The 18,949-nt window shown below is 35.5% G+C and overlaps 1 protein-coding gene across 3 annotated transcripts in view; it reads left to right on the top strand.

Moving 5' to 3' along the window:
* Positions 1 to 18,949, top strand: part of MDGA2 (MAM domain containing glycosylphosphatidylinositol anchor 2) — a 778,429-nt gene that overhangs the window by 720,179 nt on the left and 39,301 nt on the right. For all 3 annotated transcript variants that reach the window (XM_046652130.1, XM_046652131.1, XM_046652132.1), the window contains exons 11-12: positions 9,799 to 9,976; positions 13,451 to 13,471. In XM_046652130.1, coding sequence (XP_046508086.1) covers positions 9,799 to 9,976; positions 13,451 to 13,471 — 199 coding nt within the window. The remainder of the gene's footprint in view (positions 1 to 9,798; positions 9,977 to 13,450; positions 13,472 to 18,949) is intronic.

The following is an 18,949-nucleotide window of genomic DNA, read 5'->3' on the forward strand; positions in this document are numbered from 1 at the left end:
TTAGAAAAATAAAGAATATTCAATCTTTAGGAGAAGCAAATTATGAAACCCATACTGTCTCTAATTGCTACTGAATGTAGCTTTCTGATACTCCTCAGTTTCACGCTGCAACATGATTCTGAGCTTCAGCCTCTGAAATCAGAACTTCCCCATAGTGTGTACCTTTCAGGTTACAGATCTCCGTGTTCAGAAACATTGTGCTTCATTCCTTCTTCAAACAGGGGAGAAGTCTTCAAATAGTTCCTTCTTCAAATGATAATTAATTGATTAGATTTACAAAGAGTGAGTTTTGCTGACTAGGTGGTACTTTGTAACACTTTCTTTTGTTGCTGTTATCACAGTTGTACTTAGTGTCCCTGCTACTATTTCATACAATAGCAAAGGCGTTTTAATCCTGTGTAAGCTCCTCACCTAACACAGCTGTTCTTATTTTGCAGATCCTCTCAACAGGTTTATATATTTTACATAGCTACAATAGCATTGTTTACATTTGCACTCTGCTATATTAACTTTACACTATATCCTAGACATTTTCCATGCTTCTACATAGTTTTCAAAATTATAATACCATAGCATTCATCAATATAATTACTTAAATATATTTATATATTTATATAATTATAATTACATAATTACTTAAATCACTTTTTAAAAGTACCCCAATATTAACTCAGATCCCTCTTAGGTAGCATTTAATATTTTGTATATGGATAAATCTGAAATTAAAGAATACATAAATGCATACATCCCCTTACTCATATTAAATTCTGAGGATATATTTTCAAGTCAAAAGTTTCAGTGTCACTATGGTTTTTACTGAATTTTACCAAATAAGATGACAACAAAATGCAGGGTCCTTTGTGCTGAAAGGCAGCACTGCTATAGTGCCCCAGTTCTAACACATCTTCCCACTATGCCTTTTTAATGTTCCGTATTTGGAATCCCTTATATGCCAGTCATTAAAACTAACTTGCCAGCTTTTAGGCAATAGAGTAAGTTATTGAGCAGATGCTGTTGTCTGTCTCTATACAAACTTTGCCCGGTATAGATTTCTGTCAATCTAATTGTCAACACATTTGCATTATTTGCCTTCTTTGAATTCTGATTCAAACATGGATCCATAAATGATTTCTAAAAGAAACCTTTAATACTGCAATATAATATACATTTGCGACAAAAGATATTATGTACTTGACAATGACCTATCATGTTTGTGACAATGGAAAGTCAAGAAAAAGCAGTGGATGTTGCCCACCTACTTCGGGAGACAGCATAACGTTTTCATAGTAGATGTTGATGCAATTGGCTGAAGGACTAGTCATAAATCAATCTGTCCAAAGCTTCAGGCTAGCTTTCAGGAAAAGCTGTTTAACTTTCACATAGACATAATTCAATTAAGAAAAATAATACAACTTTCCAAAGAGGAATGGCAGACAAAAACTATTAAACATCTGTATATCTAAAAGATATGCTGTCACTTGTAAAGGCGTTAATATCATGAGCAAAGTATGAAAAACAAAATATTTCCATGGTGTTGAAAAAGTGACTTTAATTCGAAAGAATTCATACTGAGTGTGAAGAGAATAAGACTCAAATTTGTAGTAATGAAGGAAGAAAGGATATTGTGATATTGTGATTTATAATAAGAAATATATTTGGTCTTCCTCCTCATTCTGGCACAAAGCACCTAAAACTCTTGGAATTTCCTAGGGGAAGAGAGTGATAAAGGTCTGTTTTGTTATGTTAATGAGGTGACTTTTGGACCCAACCTGAGGGTGGAGGCTGGTTGCCAGGAGACCCAACAGTGTGGTTAGAGGGTTGGAACTTTTAGTCCACCCCTGACCTCCAGGCAGAGGAGAGGTCCTGGAGGTCGAATCAATCCCCAATGGCCAATGATTTAATCAATGATGACTACGTAATGAAGCCTCGGTACAAACCCAAAAGGACGGAGTTTGGAGAGATTCTGGACTGATGAACACGTGGAGATTCCAGGAGAGTGGCGCCCTGGAGAGGGTACGGAAGCTCCACACCCCTTTCCAAGTACTTCACCCCATGCGTCTCTTCTGTCTGGCTGTTCCTGAATTATATCCTTTTGTAATGAATCGGTGGTCTAGTATCTAAAACGTTTCCTGAGTTCTGTGAGCCACTCCAGCAAATTAATTGAACCCAAGGAGGAGGTCTTGGGAACCTCTGATTTATAGCCACTTGGTCAGAAGTACAGGTAACAACCTGGCCTTGTGACTGCCACCTGATGTGGGGGGTTGGGAGGGCAGTCATGTAGGAGTGAGCCCCCTAGGTGGAATCTGATGCTATCTCTGGGTAGACAGTGTCAGAACAGAGTTGACTTGTAGGACACCCAGCTAGTGTCCCGAGAATTACTTGTTGGTGTGGGGAACCCCAAACAAACACTGGAATCAGGTCCAGGAACCTAACTTAGGCGCGTAATTAAGTGGATAAAAGTATGCTAATATTACTTAGTGGAAAATAGAAATAATTTACATTTGATGTAAATACATTTACATTACATGTACATTTAATGCCATGTTATTTGTTTTCTCTTTATCCCCTAAAATGTTATTGGCAATTGGATTTTAACCTATCAAAATCTTATCTTAGCTAGTTTGTACTCTGTGTTATAATCATAAGAGTTTCTGATTTAGATCTGTGATCCCTGGGTTTTTAAGGTCAGCTGTTACTTTTACTAGCATGTGGCTGGTAAACCCGAAAGGAAGTCCCCCATCAAGTGGGTGTATCAGCCTTTCTGAGGGGGTCACATCGCAATGAATGCAGTACACCTGCGGACACGGCTTGTGTTCCCCTGGGGGAGCCCTCTGCTCCTTTAGGTTCTGGCTTATCTGGGATCTTTGAGTGGAGTTCCTTAACAGAGCTGAAAAAGATTTTCAGTCCAGAGGGAAACAGAAAAGATGGCAGCTTTCTTTTTCTTTCACATTTAGGAATCTGTTGCAGCCTTCTGCTTAAAGGAGCTAATTTTGTTCCTTTGTAAATTAAGAAAAATAATTAAATATGGTTTTTGTTCCTGAGGCCTTTCAACAACAGCCTTTTAATTTTCCTCTGTGGTAAAAATAGTAAACTGCAGCTTTTAATGAAATGCCTCATTGTAGGGGATTTTTAAGTTTTGAGGCTATCTGCCCCCCCCCCCCCCCCCCCATCTTATATGAAAGGAACACATCTCTTCAGAAAAGAAAATGTGACATGAAAACTTTTTAAAAATTGAAATGATAAAACCTATTTTACACGTTGTTTTCACGGCAGCGTGTTTCTGGTGTGTATGCTCTGGGGCTGTCTGCCGTAGGTATGGTTTGGGTCCCCGTTCTCTGAGCGTTTGTGGTATTCCCTTCAAACAGTGTACTAAGTGCATTTTCTTTTGTGTATATGCAAAAATTGCATTTAGTTTTCCATTTCTACATTTTGCACAGCTCACTGAGAAACAATATGAAGTATTTAATTGCTTATTAAATTGCTTATTCCTCAACTGCTGAAGTATATACTTTCATTACAGCTTTAAATTAAAGACTTGGAATCAAAGTTATTCCTTTCTTAGTACACGTATGAAGTTATGTACTTTGGAGGTCGTGACGAGGGACAACATCAATGTATCTGCCAATAAAATTACTTGAGTAAAGCATCTCTTCATCACAACAGAAGCCCTGCAGTGTCCCCTTGGGATGTTCCACGAATACTGAGTGGTATTAAACTTCTATTAACATCCAGAAAAGTGCACCTTCATTAAACTTGTGTGTCTTTAGATGAGAGTAAAACGTCAAATCATTCTGTATATATTTTGGTGGATTTAAACTACTTTTCTCTATCTCCTGGAATAATACGTTGCCCTTAGTTTATACATGTAATTTAAAAATCTAAAATCTGAAGACAGTGAAAGAAATCACCATTTACATTATAATATTTTACAGAATTTTTAGCCTCCAGAACTGACAGAAACTTTGTGGGATCTAGTACCAATTTTGCATAAGTAAAGTACTTTCTGTGGAATTCGGTTTCTATCCATTTTTACCAGTGTATGGAAATTCAGTGACTGCATCCCCAGCTGCGCTGGGTTTCCTGCTGGGCTCTTTGGAGAAGATAAATATACACTGTACACCAGAGTTTAATCGCATCACACTAATGACCAGACACTGTAGGTATAAAAATTAATGAGATGTTTTTTCTGGCTTATAATCTGTATGGAAAAAAATCTCCTATACTATGTGTATTATAATTAAATATATAAAGCCTCTGTTAAAAACAATTAAAGGAGCCACAAATTCTGGGCAAGCAAAGGAGAAAGTGATGCCAAAGTCGTTTTGGGTGAAAGCAAATTTTGCAGCTGCCACCTTCTAGAAAGCTCAGGAGATTTACATTAACTTGGCTTCCCCCCGGCTCAGTTTCCTGATTTGTAGACTGGGGCGGGTGTTAATTCCTACCTACCAGAGGTGTTGGTAGATCAAATATAACAATAGCTATAGCACAGTTAACATAGCGCCTGGCACATAGGAAAGACTGGTACATGTAGTGGGACTTTCTGTTTTTGTTTTTAATTAGCTGGCCTGAATGTAGACGGTAAGGAGTCCACAATGCGGAGGTGCTGGAAGAAACCCCCAGCATCAGTGAGGTGCTCTACAGCACTGGGCTGTGCCTCACCTGGTGTAGCCCCTGCATCGTCTGCATCCAGATGACCTTTAGAGGAGGAGGGACTTCTTAAAAATTGTATTTCTAACCTCATTGAAAAATTACGTCTCTAGACTTCATTGAAGCAGAATTCCTGATGATTACGACTTGGAATTTTGGCGTTTACCAAGATTGTCCAGGGACTCGCATGCATGCCGAACTGTGAGAGCCACTAATACAGGGTATCAGAAATACCAAACGGGCTGGCTCTGGGGCTGAGTGATTAAAGTTCCATGTGCTCTGCTTTGGCAGCCCCGGGTTCGCTGGTGTGGATCCCAGGCACAGACCTACTCCCATTTACCAGCCATGCTGTGGAGGCATCCCACATACAAAGTGGAGGAAGATTGTCACACACGTTAGCGCAGGGCTAATCTTCCTCACCAAACACACACACGCACACACACACACACACACACACACACAAATGCCAAATAAAAAACCCTGGAGACCAATCAACATTTAGAACTCAGGAAAAGAAAAAGCGCTGAGCAAGAGAATGAGAAGAAGGCACAGCTGCAGGCGTGGATGCAGCCAGCAACACAAGGGAGCACTGTCTGGAATTCAAGGGAGAAAGAGTTTAAGAAAATTCACAATGGCCTGTCTCTAACTCTTATTCTGCAAGTCTCTCTGAAATATTTCAGGCTGACACAAGAGTCCTGTCATCCTAATTTGTCTCTCTACTCTCAATCTAAGGAAACAAAACTCACCAAATGGAGTGAAGTCCTTTGTGCCCCCTCACAGTTCATCTTCTCTTGAGGCCCCCCTCACCCCACGTGACCAGTATCTTGAACTTAGTAGTTACTATTTTCGGCATTTCTTTTACTCTGATACATACCTATGTATCACTCTTCAAAACGTATGCTTTGAACTTAAATTTTCTAATATGTCTGCTTGAAAATTAGGTTTAGCTCAATATTACTTTTATGAAATTCACCCATGATGTCTGTAGCTTTGGTTTATTTCTCATGCTTGATTTGTCTTAGATTTTGTGAAGACTTTATCATTTGATCATTCTATTGCTTATTGATGTTTAGATCATTTTCTGTGTTTTCTATGCCATGAATATTTTTCCTTGTGTACAAGAGTTTATCTGTTCTCATTGCAGTATTGTTGTCAAACTGCTCTCCATGCTTGTATGGATTTTCATCCTCCTCAAGACTATACTTTTAGAAGACAGTTTTCCGTGGATCTCTTGCTTTTTTGCATATCATGTGTGCAGAGGCACTAACTGTCTTTTTATTCCAGCCTATCTCTTCAAGGTCATTTGCATAGCAAACAGTCTTAGAATAGAGAGAGTGTCTCCCTCTGGAGTAGACAGAAGGACTGCTCAATGTCCAACATAACAAACGTAATGTCTCCCTCTTGGGTAGTGGTTGAGTAAGTTTGGTTGCTGTCAGTTATTAAATACGAAGGTTTCTTATCCTCAGCGTCCCTCAGATGTGATATAAACCAAAGGCATGTGCAAAATCCACGTGGGCAGTTCTGGTTCACCCCTGTGGGACTTGGGAGACAAGGGGAACCAATGTGAATGTGACGTTTATGGTGTCTGCTGTATCGTGACCCTGTAATCTGAGTCGGCTAGCATCCATGATACTGTTGCAAGCTGACTTCTTAGCTTGTGAGTAAAATCTTACCCATCCACCCCTTCCTCCTGCCCTTTCCAGTTCTTGACGTGTATAAATATTCTTACTGTTTCATATCTACATCAAAACTTAATATTGTTATTTTTATAATGTTTTCTTTATCTGATGTTGGGAAATAGTACTGTGGTTTTAATTTCTATTTCCTTGACTCGTGGTGAAACTGAGCCTTTTCTCTAATCAGTTATTTGGGTTTCCCCTTCTATGAAATATCTATTCTTATTAGGCTCATTTTGCTACTGAATACTTTTTCTTATTTACTTACAGGAGTCTTAATATAGTCTAGTTAACTACATGTTCTAAATATCTTCTTCAAACATCTACCTTTATTTTCCCTGTTTAATGGGGAGCACTGATAAGAAGAAATTTTTATACCAAAGTTTTAAATTTCAAATTTCAAATTTAAGATTGGCTAATTTATCAATCTTTTTCCTTACCAATTGTACTTTTCTATTTTGTATAAGCAAGCAATGTCTTACTTGAGGTCATGGTGACATTGTTCTATATTTTTACTAAATGGTTTTTAACTTTTGCCTTTTAAATATAGGTATATGATCATCCTGAGACTGCCTTTTCTGTATAAGATGTGAAGTAGGAATCAAATTCATGTTTTCTCCATATACATAACTAATTAAATGGTATATCATTTTCTGTCTTCTATATAAACATCCCCACAAATATATATATGGGCTTTCTGTTCCACTCCTTTATTTTATTTGTCATTTTTCTAATCCTGTGCTAATGGCACATATTCGAGATTTTCATTTCCAGAAATCTAGCAGGTTAGGCTACATAACTGGAACTAATACACCTTCAGACAAAATCAAATGCATAAATATATGAAAAAATATATATATGCACATTTCCACATTTGGTGTGTGTCTGTATATGAGTGTGTGTATATATGTAAAATTATTCTGTAAAAACATAAGGGATTAGGGGGCCCGCCCCGTGACCAAGTGGTTACATTTCTGTGTCCTCCACTTCAGTGACCCAGATTTGCAGGTTTGGATCCCAGGCATGGACCTACTCCACTCATCAGCCATGCTGTGGAGGCATCCTACATTCAAAATAGAGGAATATTGGCACAGACGTTAGCTCAGGGTGAATCTTCCTCACCAAAATATATATATATATTTATATATATTTATATATATTAATATATAAATATATATATACACAGATAAGGGAAAATGGAAGCTCAAAGTAATAAATGGAATATTCCACCCAAATTGCTTTTGCCTTCAGCTATTCACCAGCCCAGACAAAGTTGCACTTTGATTCTTACAGCATGGCGTTGGTGAGGCAAACAGGAATGAAAACCGAAGGCCTGCCCAAAGCAAGGGATCATCTCCACTTTAAGTTGTGACACCAAAGGATTTCACAGTCAAAGTGAATTTTACTGTCTATGCTCTTAGGAGCATGTCAGAAACAAAGGTACATCTCTAAAGGAACGTGTCTCAAAGACACAAAGAACCCCCAGTTCTTCGTGAGAAGAGAAAAGCACCACTAACAAGGACTGTATAGACTTCAGATATAAAACGTGTTAGATACATATTATAAGGCAACTATGCTTAGCAATACATATATGAATAAAAGAAAACTGAAAATGCATGCAAAGAACAGGAAATTATCAAGATGGCACAACAGATTTTCTTTTTCAAAGACTTTACTCTTTTAGAGTAGTTTTGGGTTCATGGCAATATTGAGCAGAAGGTACAGTAATTTCCCATATATCCCCTGCCCCCACACCTGAACAGCCTCCCTTAATATCAACATCCCCCACCAGGGAGGTATATTTGTTACAATCAATGAACCTACACGGGCACATCATTATCAGCCAAAGTCCACTGTTTACATTGGGGTTCTCTCTTGATGTTGTATATTCTATGGATTGGACAAACTTTTAGTTACAGGTATCCACCATTATATCATCATACAGAGCAGTTTCACTGCCCTAAAAATCCTCTGTGCTCCACCTCTTCATCTCTCCCTTCTCCCTAACCCCCGGAAGCCACTGATCTCTTTATTGTCCCATAGTTTTTCTTTTCCAGAATGTCATATAGTTGGAATCACACAGTATGTAGCCTTTTCAGATTGACTTCTTTCACTTAGTAATGTGCATTTAAGGCTCCTCCATGTGTTTTCATGGCTTGATAGCTCATTTTTTTTTAGCACTGAGTAGGATTCAGTTGTCTGGTTGTAGCACAGTTTATTTATTCATTCACCTACTGAAGGACATTTTGGTTGCTTCTAAGTTTTAGCAATTATGAATAAAACTCCTATAAACATTCATGTGCAGATTTTTGTGTGGACATAAGTTTTCAGCTCCTATGGGTAAATACTAGGAGCAGAATTGCTGGAGTCATATGGTAAGAGTATGTTTACTTTTGTAAAACACCTCCAAACTATCCTTCAGAGTGGCTGGACCATTTTGCACTGCCAACAGTGATGAATGAGCGTGTCTGTTGCTACACATCCTTGTTAGCATTTGTGTTGTTAGTATTCTGGATTTTGACCATTTTAATAGGTGTGTAGTGATATCTCATTGTTGTTTTAATTTGTGTTTCTCTCATGACATATGATGTGGAGCATTCTTTCTGTTAAGATCTGTAGCCCGTTTTTAAATTGGATTCCTTGTTTTCTTATTGTTGAGTTTTAAGAGATCTTTATATATTTTGGATAATAATCCTTTATCAGATGTATCTTTTGCAAATATTTGCTCCCAATCTGTGGCTTGTCTTTCATTCTCTTGATAATGTCTTTTGTAGAGTAGAGATTTTTAATTTAAAGAAGTCCAGCCTAACAATTATTTCTTTCATGGATTGTGCTTTTGGTATTGTATCTAAAAAGTCATTGACAAAATCAAGGCCATCTAGATTTTCTCCTACGTTATCTTCTAGGAGTTTTGTAATTTTGCATTTTACATTTAGGTCTGCGATTCATTTTGAGTTGAATGTTGTGAAGGGTGTGAAGTCTGTACCTAGATTCAGTATTTCACATGTGGATGCCTGGTGTTCCGGCACAATTTGCTCCAGCACAATTTGCTTCTGAAAAGACTGTCTTTGCGCCATTGCATTATCTTTGTTCCTTTGTCAAAGATGAGTTGACTATAAATTTGTTCAGCAAGAAGTCGTTAAACTTATATCTCTCTAAACCTCCAGATTGAGACTCCCATAGAGACTGTTGTTTTCTCTCTCTGACTCTTAATGTTAGATGGCATATTAAATATGTTTAATCAGCCAAACTATCCTGTGACAATTTGGTAATTATCTGCAAACATCTGCATGGAAACTTCTGCAAAATTTGGTGGTTATTATAGAAACTTGAGCTTTAATAAAGTGTGTTCATATAATATAATCTATTTTCTTATGTAATAAAATGTCAACTTTTTTTCTCATTCTACTACAGCATGATAAGTACCTCTGAAGAAAATACTGAGAACATTATTGCATAATTCTTTTGATTTCAGGCTGGACAGCAGCGTTGGTGGGAACAGGAGATTAAAATAAATGGAAATATTCAAAAGGGAGAATTAATTACATATAATTTGACTGAGCTAATTAAACCAGAGGCTTACGAAGTCCGACTGACTCCTCTCACCAAATTTGGGGAAGGAGATTCAACAATTCGTGTCATCAAATACAGTGGTAAGCAGCCTTTTCTTTAAAAGTGTTTATTTACATATCTGGAATATGTAGATTGCAACTATACCAAATTTAGACACAAACTAAAATTTAGCATGTTGACTTTCTGGGTCATCAGCCAAGTGACCAAAGAAAAAACAAATCGAAGAAACATAATCATCATATAGTATTTGATGATAAATGCAGAGATATGGAATAATGTTTTTGTTAGCATTGAATCTCGTGATAATGTCAGGAATGTTCCTTTATTTTCTATCCCATAATTTATGATGTAATATTTCTGCATTTTATTTTTTCAAATTCTTAATGGCTTGAAAATCTATATTAGGAAGTTAGCAAATGTGATCAAAATGTTTTCTTATTTTTTTAATTAATGGACTTAGTTTTTGAGCAGAAAGTATAGCGAGCTCCCGTATGTGCCCTCTTCCCCTCCCCCTCCACCCGGGTTCCCCTATTATTCACATCTTCTGTTAGCGTGGTCCTTTTGTTGCAATTGATTAACCAATATCGACACATTCTTATTAAAGTAAATAGTTTACGTTGGGGTTTGTTATTTGTGTTGTACACAATAATGTGTTGTACAGTTATGTGGATTTTGACAAATGCGTAACGACATGTATCCACCATTACAGTGTCACACAGACCAGTTTCCCGGCCCTAAAATCCGTGTGCTCTGCCCACTTGCCCCTCCCTCCCTTCTGCTCCAACCCTCACAACCGCTGACCTTCGCACTGTCTGGAATTTGCCTTTTCCAGAATGTTGTAGAGCTGGAATCCTACAGCATGCAGCCTTTTCAAGCTGGCTAATTCGCTTAGCAATACACATTTAAGGATTTTCTAAGGATTTTTTGTGGCTTGATAGTTCCTTTCTTTTCATAGTTGAATAATACCCCTTGTATGGATGCATCACAGTTTGTTTATCCACTCACCTATTGAAGAACATCTCAGCCAATTTTTTTAGTCATTTTTTTATTTTAGATTTCTAATGTTAAAAACACCTAAATGTGCTTGTGCATCTGTGTGTATGTTTGTGATAGTTTGCCTTTATAAGCTACATGCTTTTAATTTTTTTCACTATTTAAATGTCCTACTTGAGCAAAAATAGAAATTAATATAAACCTGTGAAAAAATTAAAAGTTGATCAAAAACTTTATCTAAAAAATAGAAACAACAGTAATTAGATATGATATTATTTTAAGGTGTATAAACAGATTAATATTTATCAGTTGAAATTTACGTGCATTTTTATAATTTGTAATATTCAATGGCTGGCTCCAGAATTGTCAATGCATTTTTCAAGGTTGAGTGAATCACTGGCAATATATTTCATACTTATTTCATAAATAAAATGAAATTATTAAAAACTCATTAGAGTTGCTGTTTCATATGAAATCACTTTTCTTTACCCTCTTTTCATCAGCCAGAATATATTGGGGATGATATATTGAATTTTCATTAAAAAATTAAGATATATAGTGTAGAGTGGAATATTTATAGAAGATCAAGGAATGCGAAAAGCGTTAGAATCACAGCACATCTTTTCTTGACTGTGGTCCTTTAAAAATACACTTTTTTTATATTAGTGATATAAATATGCAGAATAATGATTATTACTCTGTGATCACCTCCATGATTCCATTGGGCAGACAACTAGATAGTGTCCCAGTATATTTTTCTCAAGTTTTAGTTTCATATGTTTTATAAAATATTAATTCTCTCCTCTTACCTAATGTTTATGCTTCCTGCTCCTAAGTTATAAAATTATAGACTTTTTAATATGGAAGCACATTAGAAACTGCACATCAAGAGCCATTCCTTTCAAAGATGATGATATTAGGACCAGAAAATTTCAGGATCCTGTAGAGTTAAACAACTATAAAATGACAAACTTTTGAGGAAGATGTTAGCTCAGGACAAATCTTCCTCACCAAAAAAATGAATAAATAAAAGAAATTAGACATAGAAGTTTGATTGAAAGAAGAAAAATAGACTCACCACAATATTTGGAATTTAGAATGGCAAATTTTCACAAGGTTAATTGTGCTATTTATACTGAATTTGGTACTAAAAATATTGTACGAAAAGACAATTAAAATTCAGTCTGGTCAAAGGTTACTTGTAGATGTGACATGTTTCTTAGAACTAAATTATAATTCCAAGATGCTTACTGCTTTAAGAGATAACACAAAGAGAATTTTATAATTTCATCTTACTTTAACTATAAAATAATTTTAATTTCTACTAATTAATTTTCAGGTTAACATATATTGATACCTTGCAAGAAAAAGAGTTGTTATTTTTTCTCCACATCAGTGGAATGAGTAAATGAATACTCCCTTCTCTGCGTTATTCATTTCATAATTTGCAGTGGGGATTGCAGAATCAGAAAAACAACTGAAGTAATCAGAATACTCTGTCTTCTCTATGGGGAAATACCAAAAATAATTGGTTGAGAGACTAACTCACTTTGTTAAAATTGATCCCAATGTACTAATTATAGTAAAAATTATATATGAAACTGCTTTGTGCATGTGTGTGTATTTTTGGCTATCTGTCATTCTTTACTACTAATGTCCAAGTTTAACAGGAGTGGTTAACGGCAAACACTAGGAATTAGTGACAAGGCAGAGAAACTTCTGCAGGTTCGATGAACTGCCTGCTGTCATCTTGAGAGGCTACAATATTGCTTTCCTTCTTCCAGAATGGAATTTTCCCTCAGAGTGATAAATGCCTAATCCATATATACAGATAGTATGTTGTCTCTTAGGTTGGGTATATTTTTGTTGTTGTTTCAGGAAAATGTAAAGTATTCATTCCTCTTCATGTGGAAATCAATTGGCACTTGTATTGTGAACACGATTAGTCTTTTGAGATAAATATTTCTTCTGGTGCACAAAAATGCAGCTGTGTTGTTTATCATTTGAAAGCCGTGTTTTTGTGTATGTGTGTGGTGTGTGTGTGTGTGTTAATGTAATTAAACAAAGCAGCATTCAAGTAGCTATTTGTTTCAGGACACGTCATGACGTGATAGAAGGATTGCTCTGTTTTCATATATACCATCTTATTTTCAACAGAAAGAGATAAGAGCAAAAAAATTGAAGTGTACCATCCTCTGGAAGATTGTTTTCCTTGTCAGAACATGGGGTGGCAGGTTGGCCTACTGTCAGTTGCAGTTTTGACTCTGGGTTTGGTTGAGCCCTGGTTAAGATAGAAAAGATCAGTGCCTCCCTTCCAGGGAAATGAGCAAACCCCACATGCTCTGTAGCATTGATCTTGTGTGTACTCAGGAGGTTACTGCTGAGCTCCAGGAGGATTCTATTCAATCCTCTAGAACAAATGGATTACAGATAGAATTCTCCACAGCCACAGTGGAGAAGATCGTTAAGTTTTGGTAAAGAACTATGGTACACTAATTGGACTTTTACTTATGAAAGACATTCAAACCATGCTAACATTATTTTTTTTGCTTTTTTTTTAGCTCCTGTTAATCCTCATTTGAGTAAGTATATTTTCACTTTAAAAATGGCACTGTATTTCATAATTAAGAAAAACAGAAAATGCATAAACATACAAAGATTATGTAGCAATTGTTTATATTTGGTTTAAAATGGAATGGCTTAGAAAACTGGCGTTAATGTGAATTTTAAATTTCAAAGGACATGGGTATAAAGACAAATTATTTAATATTGATAATTGTTTTTTATAAGTTTTGCTAAATATGGAGCCATTTTCCCCAACGTGCTTAACATTTGTCTTTCATGTAACTGTGGGATTATTTTTTCTTTTGTGGCATTGAATACATTTTTATTGCTATTACTTGTTTCTTTAATTTTCTTTCTTTGCTTTCTACATTTCACTCATAAAGACTATAGTTACTTAGAAACTTGGTATTTGAATGGTTTAATCAAGATTTTTTTCATGGATCACTATTCTATATCCCAATCATTTATGATGAAGAAGATAATCTGATCACCATCCTCTTGATAATACTTCACATTTAAATTAAGGATTGATTTTTGTCTCCTATTTTGTGCCTGGGAAAATATTGTTCTTGGCTAACAAAAGAATGGGCGGCCACCTTCGCACTTTTCCTCCCATCCATCCAGCATTCTCTATTCCCTGTATGTAGTGAAGAAACATCCAAGTCTTTTTTCTCATTTTACTTTATGTCCTTTTCTACAACAGCCTTTCACTGATTATATAACAAAGACCAAACTACAGAACCTCTGTTCTTGCTGTATTTTCTACCAAAGATCCTCTTTTGCTCCACTTCTGCATATCCAAATTATAATACTGAATTTTTTTTACAGATTTTTATTGTTTACATATTGCTTTCACACACAAAAATTCGATTAGTCATCACAAGGACTCTTTAATGTTATCAACCCTTTGAGGTTCATGTTTCTTATAAAGTTTGGCACAATTGCTTCTCCACCAAATATTACCTCTTTTTGATTTCCCACAGCAATTTATCTTCTTCCATGTGGTAAGCTATTTGTGATATTCTCATATCCTCCAGTAGATTATAAGATAGTTAAGAGCTGAATCTGTTTGTAATTTCTCCCTATATCTCACTATCTTTGTGTCTATCACAGCATCTCATACTTAGCAGGTGTTCAATGATCATTTGTTAAAAGAACAAATACATGACAATTTCAAGATGAATTAATTACATAAATCAGATTCTCCCTGGCTTCTACCCAGGATATTGTTTGTGTTTAGTAATTACTATATTGATTATAACTCCTTTGGAATTAAGTTCTCTGACTGCACCTTCAGTAGAAATATTTAAAACGAGTGTCACAGAAAGATAAAACTAGATACAGGAAAAAATTGACAAATATTTCAATTCAAGGAAAGATTTTTGAACAGCTTCTCTCTACTGAAAAAGATTGCATATATAAATATATAGTTGAGGGAGTGTTTGCCAACAGATTATTTCAATACAATTATAATAAGTACCATGAATTTTATGGCAAATCAGAAAGTATTCCAGAAGAGGTGATATTTGAGTGGGTCCTGAGTTGAATGGAGGTCCCATAGGGGAAGAAGTTGGGAAAGGTGTGCCTATCAGTGACATAAAGGTCATGTTCAGATGAAAACTGAGCAAAGCTCAGTGCGTCTAGAGTACTATGTGCAAAAGTTACAGAAGCCGCAAGTGTGCCCTGAAGATGGACAACGTTAGTTAGAATTTGAACGCTTCTAAAAGCTTGAATCCTTTAGGTCACAGTTAGCGACTCTTCTTCCTCAGCAAGCATTTTACAAAATGTCCTCAAACAATGGCTTGGATTTTCTATTTTTAGATAATTTCCAGCTTAACTCTCTCTACCGGAGATTTCCACTGGCTGTATACTTTTTGATGTCTTAATGAATATTCACTATGGTAGAAGATGAGAGTTGTTTAGAATAAAGCCTTTTAGTAACCATCAGGCAGCAATTTCTCTAAGTTATCAGGAGTAACTATTTTTACGTTATTGACAGTTACATACATTTTCCCCTTATTAATTGATTTCTTTAACCTTGTTATTGCCTCCAGGTCCCAAACATGTATAAGAACAATGCTTTATCGAACAAAGCTATCGTTATAGATTCAAGTTTTTAATAAACTAGCCAGATATTACTCAGTAAGTGAGGAAAATAGGCCAACATGTGAAAGTAAGTCATGTTTTGTTTAGATTTTTGCTATGGAAAGTTCCCTTTCTTTCCCTCAGATAGACTGCTTATATGTGAGATCTTCTTCTTAAATGCTATATTTTTAATTTTTGTCATTTATTTTCAAGGTATAATTTACATATGTTAAAATTCACCCCGTCTGTCTGTAAGAAGCGTTGACCAATTCATCCAGTCGTGTGGTCATCACCCCAAGGTTCCATCAGCCCTGAATGTCCTGTGCTGCTCTGTGGTTAATCCTCAGCCCCTGCACCCAGCCCCTGGCAGACTTGTTTTCTCTTACTATAATTTTGCTATAAGATTTCAATTAGTTGCTATATACCTACTGTGTATTCTCCACATTTCATTAAAACATACCTTCCCACTAATTATACTGTTGATGAAGTTGAGGAGAAAGCAAAAGTTAAGCAGGTCAGGAAAAAAAATCTAAATGAAGAAAAAATGTAATTAAAAAGATGAATTGCTTCTGCTATGATTCTGAATTATTTCTTAAAATGAAGAAAATACGGCCAAGTCTTACTTCTAACACGTTATTTGTAATTATGTATAATGAATTCTTATAATAGCATGTAGCAATATTTCTTCCAGAAAAAGATTATTGGCTTGATAATGAAGTTTAAAAATCTTTTAAATATATGTTGACTTAATTATAAATTATAGTTTATCTGAAACATCTAAATAGAAAAAAATGTAGAAACATGTTAGGATATATATTTAATAGGATAATAAATGTGATATGAGACTTCCTACATTGGCTGCAAATCAAACTAATCTTAAAATGCTCTTTTGTGCTTTATCAACTTGTGTAGTCCTTAAGTTAGTTGATCCTAAATATCCACCTCCAAAATATCTAAAGAGTAAGTCCCTGAAACGTTTTCATAGTCTGGTTCTTCATTAGACTCAAAAAATTTACTTCTTAAATTTAAAAGAGGAAAGCTTTCTATTTATAGTTGATTAAAAAATCTTATGATTGAAATTTTTAACTGAGAGGGAAGATGCTTCGTTGTGGAGAGAACCGTGCTGTGCAGGCTCCATGAGCACACTGGTCCTACCTCATGCTTCTCCTACTCTGCCTGGTTCCTCACGAAGGGTGCCTGTGATTGGATGGTATTAATTGAAAAGAAAAAAAAAAGTGAAGTGAGTTCTGGGGTCTCAAGGATCTCAGCAATGGAGTTGGAATTTTCAGCTGTAAAGAGATTTCAAATTTTTTGGAAAGTGTATTTGGTCTGATTTAGGTTTTGAAGTCTGTAAAATTGTTAAAATTTAGAACTTTGGAAAATTACTTTTTGGACTCCTTTTGCTTTATATTAGATATTATGAGTGCAAGATGGCATATATATATGAGATATATATCTGTAATATAATAATACAAATGTATATATACATGAAAACCTTCATATCTCCAAGAAACCATTTGAAACTAAAAAAAAAAATTGCCATAATAACCTACTCCAAAATATCAGTCCAAAGTTAGAACTAATAGATTCATTAAAGTGGTGTGATACAAAATCAACATACAAAAAACAGTGGTGTTTCTATACACTAAGAATGAACTATCTGAAAAGGAAATTAAGAAAACAATCCTATTCATGATAGCAACAACAAAAAAATAAAATACTTAGGAATAAACTTAAACAAAGAAGCAAAAGACTGGCACACTAAAAATTATAACACACTGTTGAAGGAAATTGGAGAAGATGCAGATAAATGGAAAGACGTTCTATGTTCGTGGATTGGAAGAATTAGTATTCTTAAAATGTCCATACTACCGAAAGTGATCTACAGATTTAATGCAGTCTCTGTCAAAATGCCAATGGCATTCTTTACAGAAATAGAAAAAACAATGCTAAAGTCCATATGGAACCACAAAAGATCTCAAATAGCCACACAGTCTTGAGGAAGAACAAAGCTGGAGGCATCACACTTTCTGATTTTAAAATATATTACAAAGCTACAGTAATCAAAGGGATATGATAATTGCATAAAAACCAATGTTTAGATCAATGGAGCAGAATAGTCAGAAATAAATCCACGAATTTACAGTCAACTGATTTTCAAAAAGGGTGCCAAGAATACAGAATAGGGTAAAGATGGTCTCTTCATCTTTCCCCATTAACCCATCTTTTCCCATTCCCCAGTAAACACTGCACACTCTTAATGGGAATCTAAATTGGTACAGGCATTATAGAAAACAGTATAGAGGTTTCTTAAAAGGTTAAAAATAGAACTACCTCATGATCCAGCAAATCCCACTTCTGGGTATATCTCCAAAGGAAATGAAATCTTAATCTTGAAGAGATATCTGCAATGCCAAGTTCACCGCAGCCTGAGTCACAATAGCCAAGACATGGAAATAATCTAAAAGTCCATTGATGGATGAGTGGATAAAGAAATGTGGTATATACATACAATGCAACATCAGTTTTAAAAAAGGTTATCCTGCCATTTGAGATAACATGAATGAACCTGGTTCATTATGATAAGTGAAATAAGTCAGACACAGAAGAACAAAACTGCATGATCTCAGTTATATGTGTAATCTAAACAGTCAAACTCAGAAGCAGAGAGTAGAGTGGTGGCTGCCAGGAGCTGAGAGGGAGGAGGAAATGGGGAGATGCTGGTCAAAGGGTATAAACTTTAAGCCATACAAGATGAGTCAGTTCTACAGAGCTAATGTACAGCATGGTGACTATACCTAACAATACTGTATCGTATACTTGACATTTGCCAAGAGGAGAGACGTTAAGCATTCTCACCACAAAAAAAAAAGATAATAGTAACTATGCGATCTGTGAAGTGATGCATATATGAATTCACTTGATTGTGTGATCATTTCAAAATGTACATATATCAAAACATCAAGTTGTACACCTTAAATATATACAATTTTTATTTGTCAATTATATCTCAGTAAAGCTAAAAAAATAAAACATGCATAAAGAGAGAACGTGAGTGCGAGAGGGCCGTTGGGCTGGAGGACCGGTGAGCATCAGGTTGCTTATCCTTGAGTTTTTGTTCTTCCTTTACCGTATTGGGAAGGATTCAGGGAAATAAAGTAAACTTTTGGAGATATTTTAATGCAGAATATTTCAAATATATTTATTTATTTCTGCGTAGCCCCTGAAACTCTGCCAAAATTGTGTTGTTATTAGAAAACTAGTGAAAAATTCAAGACCAAGTCAATATTCAGTTCTTTGTCTTTGTGAAAATCCTGGACCTCATTATCTCTTATTTTATGAGATCTTTTAATATTTAATATTATTACATTGACTTTTGATAAGTTTTTACAGATCAGTGCATTTTCATT

Source organism: Equus quagga, chromosome 2, assembly GCF_021613505.1.
Source record: "Equus quagga isolate Etosha38 chromosome 2, UCLA_HA_Equagga_1.0, whole genome shotgun sequence".
NCBI lineage: Eukaryota > Metazoa > Chordata > Mammalia > Perissodactyla > Equidae > Equus > Equus quagga.